At 40.3% G+C, this 9,223-nt stretch overlaps 1 protein-coding gene across 1 annotated transcript; it reads left to right on the forward strand.

Annotated features, from left to right (window-relative positions):
• Positions 1-2,974: 2,974 nt before the first annotated feature.
• On the forward strand, positions 2,975-7,697 carry LOC148348263 (uncharacterized). The gene is made up of 2 exons (XM_088322858.1): positions 2,975-3,082; positions 6,984-7,697. Exons 1-2 carry the CDS (start codon positions 2,975-2,977, stop codon positions 7,695-7,697), a joined length of 822 nt encoding a protein of 273 aa, XP_088178984.1.
• The last annotated feature ends 1,526 nt before the right edge of the window (positions 7,698-9,223 follow it).

Here is a 9,223-nt window from a genome sequence, read left to right on the forward strand (position 1 = left end):
AACACTTGGAATTGAGTTTAATTTAAAAAAAGACCCATCACAGAAACATCTAGATCGCTCTGAAACAAGATACTGGGAAAATATATAGCCGGAGTAGCTCACCGTAGTCGTTGCGTTCAATAATAATGTGCAACCATGGTCCTCTTGTATCCGTGAGTGTAGTAAATCCAGGAGAGTAAAATATTCACAAATACAGAATGGTAAAACATGTTTCCTCTATGCCGTAGACAACCAAACTTGCTATTCACATTCATCTTTTTCGGCCATTTGCAGGCTTTGTTTTTCCCCTTTAGCCTATGCGAGCCTGTAAATGATGCAAAAGGTTCCGCCCCCTTTACCTCCGAAAAACTTTAGCCAATAGTGATCGATTCAAATGATGATTGACACATTGGCTGGTAAATGAAACGCCGGCATATGTATCCCAGCATACACCGCGGACTACATCGCCTACGAGGAATAATCTAGTCGGCGGCTGCTTGCCTTTGTTGCGAGACCTTGCGACGTAATATTGATCCATGTATAAGGCGCACTGTATTATAAGGCGCATGGTCAGTTTTTGAAAAAAATAAAGGCTTTTAGGTGCGCCTTATAGTGCGGAAAATACGGTACATAAAAATGTTTGCTGCAAATTCCGGAAAACTTCAGGGCTGTCAGTGTTGTCCCTTTGGATAATTTGCAGATTTACATCGTCGTCTGTATCAAAAAGGATACAATTCCGAATCGGACTTACAGCCTTGATTTTTACTTCTGGACTTACACCCATTTTTCAGTATTGTCTTATTTCTGTTACACTTTACTTAAACCTTGGTAATACTTGGGCTTATGAGCTGTAACACAGCACCAGAGGAGAATGTTAGAGAAGAGAAACAAATGAAATGAATGTAAAAAAAAGCACAAGGAGGGAATCAACTCTTTGGTCCCTTTGATGGTGAATCAGACTTTGGAGAACATTGAATACATACATTGTAAAAAGGATATGCTGGGATTGTGTTTAAAGTTTACTTTGTCAAATCATTATTTTAATCATGGCCGCACGTATTCTACAAGATTTTTTGACTTACATTGCAAAGAATAGAATATCATTCTTTTATTTTAACATGTGAAGTGCACAACAAAATTAATATTCATCTCTGGTACAGTGTAATGATGAGTTATAATATAATGCCTTTTGGTATGTCATCAGAATCACTGGGGATCCAGTGGTTTAGGATTTGGCACTTGTCACCTTTGTGGCCGGGGTTTGATTCTTGTTGCATCAAATGCAAAGTGTAAGCTGTAAAAAAGAGAAATATAAAGTGTATAAAGATTTTTAATAATTTCGAGTGTATGTTATACAAGAGGGCGTGTTATACACAAATAAATACGGTGCCTCTGTCTACAAGACAAATTGAGTCACTTGATTGGCCTAAATTGAGGTACACATCCACGTTTCTTTCCTACTTTTACCCAAATCGAAAGCAGTTTGTTTTCTCAGTAGCATAGCAGCTCATCTTTTCTTCTTCTTTCCATCTCCGCATGCCCTCATTTATTCGGCAGTGGGATGTTTCTCCCGCAGCCCCGATCATTGAGAACAATCGTCGATGTGGCGGGAGGTCATTTCCCTCTCATTACTCGCTGCCGCCACGTATGAAATAAACTCATCGGCGCTAGTCGCGCACCGCTAGCTCCAGTACAGATTTTTTTGTGTGGACGGCAAAAAGCGAGCGCCGCACAGCGTCCTGTCTTTGTCCATTTGGCTTCAGGCCACCGCGGGTTTGGACTTGATTGAATTGGCACCTATGTGACTCCATCTTTTTTTTGTTAAATGACGAGAATCAAGCTCAGCACGGAGTACTGTCTATGTCTCCGCCAATTCAATCCTTTTTTTATCAACGACGAATAAGCAAGGACTGCCCAGTGACCCTTGTTTGTTCGTTCAGGCCACCGCAGGTTGTATCGGTTTCAGAGTCGGATTTATGTCTGTACTGATTCAATCTTTTTTCGGTCAACGGCAAAAAGCAAGCGCTGTACAACGTCCGTCTTTATCTGTTCAGGCCACTGCAGATTGGATTGGTTTCAGACTTTGATTTGTGTCGGCACGGATTCAATCTTTTTTTGGTCAACTGTAAAAAAATCAGTACAGAAAAACAAAAATAATGACCAACAATTCGTAAGGTTTCCCTCAAAACTTCACAATTAACCACAGAGAGCTAGAACCTGTCACCAAATTTAAATATATTGGAGGTGTCACATCCGAAGAGGGATCACAACCAGAAATCCTGGCCGGGATAGCTCTGACCACAGCCGCACTTCTAAGACTTATACCCATCTGGAGGGACAAGAACTTTCAGCAGTGAAATCAAAGATCGGACTCATGCAAGCGCTGGTTACTTAAATCTTCCTCTACGCCTGCGAGACATGGACTCTCGCAGCAAAACTGGATAATAAAATCCAGGCCATTGAGAGGTGATGCTACAAGAAACTTCTAGCCATCAGCATTTAAATATTCAACATCTCCCTGAAGAGTATCATTTCCAAAGTTCTGGAGCAACATGAAGATACTGTCAGTACTGGGGGGCACAACATCAGTAACCTCCGTTATGATATTGCCGCATGGATAGGAGATCTGGTCAAAGCATCAAATCGGTATGGGATGGAATTCAGGAGTGAAAAAAACAAAAGTACTAACCAACAATCCTCAAGGTATTACCACAAACATCACCATCAACCACAGAGAGGTAGCCCGGGTTACCTCTATGCTACAGGAAACTTCTGCTACTTAGCCCTTGTGACAAACAAAAGAGGTGCACAACACCATCGGAGGGTACATTGGAGCCTACCAAAAACTGTTGTCAGCGGTGGCAGATGAAAACTTCAGTGGTATGGTCACATCACAAGATCATCAGGACTGACCAAGATCATTCTCCAGGGCATAGTCCAAGGGGGGCAAGAGGAGAAGTAGACCGAAAGATAACTGGGACGACAGCATAAAGGAATGGACTTGTGCCAACTTTGCGACAACCCAGAAACCGTCCAGGAACTGTCAACAGTGGAGAAAGCTGTCCAGAGTTGTGTCCTCATTCGTGCCCTGACAACCCATGCGGTAAAGACATCCTTTAACCGTGAAAAAGAATGTGCTACGCAGCATCCATTCTTTGTCCATTCAGGCCCGCCGCGGGTTGTATCGTATTTGTCTCGCCACTTACTAATACACGTCCATCTTTGTGTTTGTTAATTACGAAGAGCGGGGACCGTTCAGCTTTCCATCTTTGTGCATTCGGGTTCAGGCCACTGCGTGTCGTAGCAGTTTCGGACATGAATAAAGGGGCATCGACGTGACTCAATATATATAATTGCATCGTTATAAACAAAATTGGCAATTAACAGTCAAACAACAACACTCTGTGGTGAAGAAGAGGAACCGGCCATGCACCTCTGGCTTCAGTGCCTTGCACTCCAGAAAGCCCAACGCTGACTGGGAATTTCCTGCAGTGGACTAAGAGGTCTCTCACAAGCAAGAGAAGATTATCTTTAGGCGCTTCGAGTGATTCAACAACAGCGACGGCCTGTGGCAGTGAAGCCTCGATATCCAAAAATAAAGATAAGGAAAAGGAAAACAATTGATTAGGGATTGTTAATTCCAGGCACAAGATGGATGATGCAAAGGGTCGGAAACTGTTTTGAAATATCTTCGATTGAGATAGCCCAGATATGCATACTGTATGTATATTTTTTTTTATGAATGATTGTTCGTGATCAGACTTGTTGTCGAAATAAATCCTCTCTTGAATGCTGAGTGACATAACATTTCTCTTGAGTCAATCAAAAAATAAAAATAAAAAAAACATAAAAACTGACGCTTAAATGAGAGTGGCATCATATTATCTCCTGAAAAAAATGTTTTTTAATAATGAATAAATACATCATCAAGAAGTTATGAATCAAAAAAGTAACTTATCAATGAAAAAATTGAAGAATATAAAAAAACAGGGAAAATAAAATAAAAAATGGAGAAAGGAAAGTAATGAAAGAATACAAAAAATGAAGAAAGAAAAACGTAGGAACAAAGCAATAATAAAGACAAATACGGAGAAAAAGAAAAAAAAACAGACACAAAAAAGAAAGAAAAAACGATTGAAAAATTGTGTAAAAATTGAAAGAAAAAGGGTGGAAAAACAAAGAAAACAAAGAAAAGGGGCGAATGAATGAATTAAAAGCAAATGGACGAATTCAAGCACTTTTAAAACACTTCCAAAGCCAACTTTTCATTTTTTCTATTTCCTTCAATAAGGAAATCCAGCTCCGACCAAAAGAACTTTTTTCGTTGACTTTGATGACTAAAATAAAGTTGCTATCTTGCTGCTACCACATATTTTGTGCTATTTTGAACTTTTCTTATCCATCATTTGCGGTATTTTTGTGTCAATGGGCTGCCATGTACTGACATGAATTCTGCCATTATGCTTCAACAATGCTGGTGCAGCTTGGCTATGTCACACTTGTTTACATTCGTGGAAAGGCCTCTTTAGGTATTGGCTGATAATTGGGTTCAATACAGAAGACAAAAAAAATGACAAAATAGTACTGTATGTATAAAAAGATAAAGGAGAACAGTGGAATTTCCTTATGAGAGCTTTTCTTGTGGAAAATACAGTTTGGCCCGAACCTCACACAGAACCTAGCTCCGACGGCCCCCAAGTGAATAGAGTTTGAGAGCCTTGATCTAGAGTGAAGTGACAAAATTTTCTGCCACAAGTGGAGTCATTCTTGTTATATTGACCGCTCCGTAGAAGAGTGTATTATATCTTTTAATCTTGGACTGCTGATATTTTGCTTTTTGTTTAACCTATTTAATTTATAATAAAAAATGTTCATCCGTTTGGCGAGTTTTTTCTGAGGATTTTTGAAAAAGAATTGTTAAGATTTTTATTTTTTCTTATTTTTTTTTGCATTTTATCATCTATTTATAGCACTAAAGAGTTAAACATTATAAGTTGTATTTTAGTGTTTTGAATTTTCTGTGATTTTCTGTTGTTTTGGGACTTTAAATCTGTAAAAACTTAAAATTGTATTATATCTTACAATTCTTTTTTGTAAATTCTATGAATATTTCAATTTATATTTCCTTTATTTTACAGGGATCCACTGTAAAATGTATGCACTTACTAATTACTAAATAATTTGGTGCATAATGTTTCATTATTATTGATATTATATCATTAGAACAACAAAAATCTGAGGAGCCGTTTAGGAGTTGTATAAATCGAGCTGTCCTTTTGCGTGCGACCAGTACGGGGTGGTAACACTTTAAATGACAACGCCATGATGTCAAGCCACCAGAGCAGGGGTGTTGCCAGCATTTCCACAGACTTTTATTTTCAAATTTTCTTAATTTTCTGCGTAGTCTATAGAGTAAGATTGCAAAGAAACATGCCATTGGCAACAGTTTCAAGCCTTTTTCAAGCACTTCATCCAAAATTAAATCATCTTCCTGACCTTAAAAACACAACATTAAAATGCAATCATTCTCAACGATTTTGAGCACCCGTACGAACCCTGTTGGACAAACGTCGGGCTTCTTTTACCACTAAGAGATGGGTTGGCAACCCAAAATGTTGAAAAAACCTTTACTAACACTAAAAAAAAGCACACAAAAATGTCTGGAGCTGCAAAAAGTAAAAACATTTTAAAAAGGGGTTTAAGCATAAAGGTTACCTATTGCAAACATTTCTCCAGCATTTCTACAGAAACTAAATTTTAGGATTGCATATTTCCTTCCTTCTATTCCAAGCATTTTTGAAAGGGATCCATTAAGGTGGCCTTAAAGAACCGCATCTGGCCCTAAAGCTGTTGGTTGCTGACCCCTGAACTAGTAAGTGCATAAAATACTCAAACGCTTTCTAATAGATAGTTTTTCTTTTTACAGAATTTTTGTTTACAACATCTCCCTTTGACATCAAAATCAAACTGGACTTGGAATGATGCCTTTTCCAAATGAAGGTACAGGCGCTACTCTTTTGTCCTCGCCTGCCGGAAAATTCTGGCCTAAAAAAAGTTCAGGAAAAACAAAAAACAAAAACTTGTATCCTCGGGCTCCGGCATCTGTGCGCTAGGCTGTCACGGGGAATTGGTCCCGCAACCCTCGGGGACGCCCACAATTCCCTGGTCACTTTCACCGGCTGACCCAGATGGAAGCTGAAAAGATGCCACGTTTTAGCCATTTCCGAAAACAAAACACGCTAGCACACCGTTGTGGCACGGAAGCCATTCTTTTACAATAAATTCATCCTTATTTTGACACTACGGCTTCCTTGGCTCATCTGAAAACTCAAACCTGTTTTTTTTGTCCGAGGATGATGCCATTACAGTAATCACTTGCCCTATTGCGGTTTTTACTTTTCATGGTTTCACTAATCGGCAGTTTTTTCCATGTATTGTGACCTGCATTCTGATTCGCTAAACCGGCAATGTCCAAAGTCTGGACCAGGTTACGGCCCATGTACAAATTTTGACTTAACCGCTGCATCTGTCGCAAAATCAATAATATGTCGCCCACCAGTAAAGTTTTGTATAAAACTAATTTGTATAAAAAATAATTAGAAAAAAACACACACAATTTTAACAGATGATGGCAGTAGCGCTTTGGCCACCATGCCCTTAGGCTTTCTGTGAGAATTTTAGCCCACCCCGTATCCAACCTGGTGACAGTAAATCAAAAAAAGGAAAGTTGACTGTAAGTGCTGCCACTTCCAGGACAAGGTGAAATTGGAGTATTTTTTTCATCGAAATACAAAACAACTGCGTCTGCCTAATTTGCGAAGGCTCATTTTGAGCCTCATTGTCTTCATTAATAATGGTTTCAAAACAAGGTGTAAGCAGAGTTATTTTGTAATAATGTCACAAAATACTGCAAATGAGGATACTGACAAATTAAAAAGACGTTGTTAGGCTTCCAGCTGCTCACAAGTAAGTATGGGTTGTTGTAAAGGTGCTTCCGAAGGCAGGTAGCACTTCTAAAGGGACGTGTCCGTGAGCTAGAGCAGTTTAAAAGGAAAATGTTAGGTGCCGCGAACACCACTGCTAGCATGGGTTGTAGCGAACTTGCTAGTTTGGTTAGCATTAGCCTTAAACAGCTTGCTAACTGCGGTGAGCCAATCCAGACATATAATAAGTTCAGCCCCCTACCTAGTCCCACTCCACCCCGGTCTACTGGCTCCCGCACTCTAGTTATAGGTGACTCCATCAACCGTAACATAAAGCTTAGCACCCCAGCCACAATTAATTGTATTTCTGTGGCCAGACCACCCGACATTAAGGCTAATTTGAGGGAGCTGACATGCAAACCTAGACACCAGGACAGGGCTAGCTACACCGATATAGTCATTCACGTCGGCTCTAATGATACTAGGATGAGGCAATCTGAGATTACAAAGAAAAATAGTGTTAGGGCTTGTAATCTCGCCAGAAAGACGATTTGGCATAGAGTAATTGTCTCTGGCCCATTTTCTGCAAGAGGCAATGAAGAGAGGTTTTACAGACTAGTCTTGCTCAAACGGTGGCCGGCAAGTTTCTGTAGTCAGCAGGGATTTAGGTATGTGGATAACTGGCCTGCTTTCTGGGGCCGACCTGAACCGCCTAGGAAAGAGGGCCTTCACCCTGACTGGGAAGGTGATCTCATTCTTTCTAAAAATATACAGTACTGTTTATGCCTTCCATGACAGGGTACACGAGTGCAGGCCAGGTCACAGGTGATTAGTGAGCCTGTAACCACGGGTGTGGAGTCTGTATTGCTAGAACTAACTAGCACTGTGCTAGATTCAGGCAATTGACATAATTTTGTAGTTTAGAGCGTTCCATTGTCTGCACCACACACCCTGATCTGCACTCTTCTATAGCATCTTCCTTTGTGCTTCTTACCTCTGATTTTCCCTTGTTAGGTGAGGAGGGAGAAGAAATAACATTATTTTCTACTGCTATTCATCCTGTTACTCCACCTGTCAACAATATTCCTGTGGTATGGAATTTGGGCCGCATCTGCCACCATGCAAGGCACAAGTCCTGGGACTGGAAGCATGATCTTGTGGAGGTTACCACCAACATTACCAATAAGGTTCAAAACTCGGCAAAGGGTTCAGCTCGGTCCACAGTATTGAAGCTTATCCGTCTGAATATTAGATCACTAGCTTCCAAAGCTTTACTTGTCAATGACCTTATTAGTGATCACAATCTCAACCTTAATGGCCTCTGTGAGACCTGGTTAAAACTAAATGAGTTTGTAGTGCTAAATGAGGCTCCTCCTCCTAACTTTGTGAGTTCCCACTTGGCACGACCGTGCAAAAAAGGTGGCGGTGTTGCTCTTATATCAGAAATTTACTCCCAGTATCTCTACGTTTGAAGCACTTGCTATGAGGTCCTTAATGTCAACATGAATTTATGTAGTTCTTGTGTATCACCCACCTGGACCAGATTCAAATGTTTTGGATGCATTTTCAGAACTGTTGACAGACTTAGTGACATGTGCGGACAATGTTGTGATTATTGGTGATTTTATTGTTCACATAAACTCCCCATCTAATTCACTTGCGATTGCTTTTAAGTCACTGATTGATACATTTCGTTTTAATCAAATGGTTGATGTGCCCACTCATAAAGATGGGAATACTCTAGACTTTCTTCTGACCCGAGGTGTAGTAGCCTCAAATGTTACAATGTTACCGTATTCCAATGTCATCTCTGATCACCATCTTCTTAAGTGTGACGTGCTGTTTAATGTTTACTGTGATAAGGAAAATTTGGGCTTTAGTGGTCGCAATATTTGCCCTGCAACGACTTTTGCTTTAAAATAACTATTACCTTCAGCAAATGCGACATTCCCTTCGTACATTGGGTCTGTTGACCCATTTAAAAACGACTTTAATACTGCTTTGGCTGATGGTCTTGATTTTGTGGCACGCCTACAGCATAAATTTTGACCTAAGCATCATACACCTTGGTTTACTGGAGAAACCAGGTCACTCAAATAACGTTGTAGGAAACTTGAACGAAAATGGCGCACTACAAAGCTGGAGGTCTTACTAACATACATATGTTTGCATGGACTCTTATCGCTCAGATTTGATTTCCCCCTATGTTCCTGCACGGGGCCTCCGCTCTGAAAATGCCGGTCTACTTGTGACTCCGAGAGCCAAGAAGAAGTCTACAGGCTCGAGAGCGTTCTCCTTGCGGGCTTCGGTGCTTTGGAATG

The sequence above is a fragment of the Urocampus carinirostris genome, chromosome 18, assembly GCF_059441175.1.
Source record: "Urocampus carinirostris isolate Australia breed hairy pipefish chromosome 18, RoL_Ucar_1.0, whole genome shotgun sequence".
In the NCBI taxonomy this organism is placed as follows: domain Eukaryota; kingdom Metazoa; phylum Chordata; class Actinopteri; order Syngnathiformes; family Syngnathidae; genus Urocampus; species Urocampus carinirostris.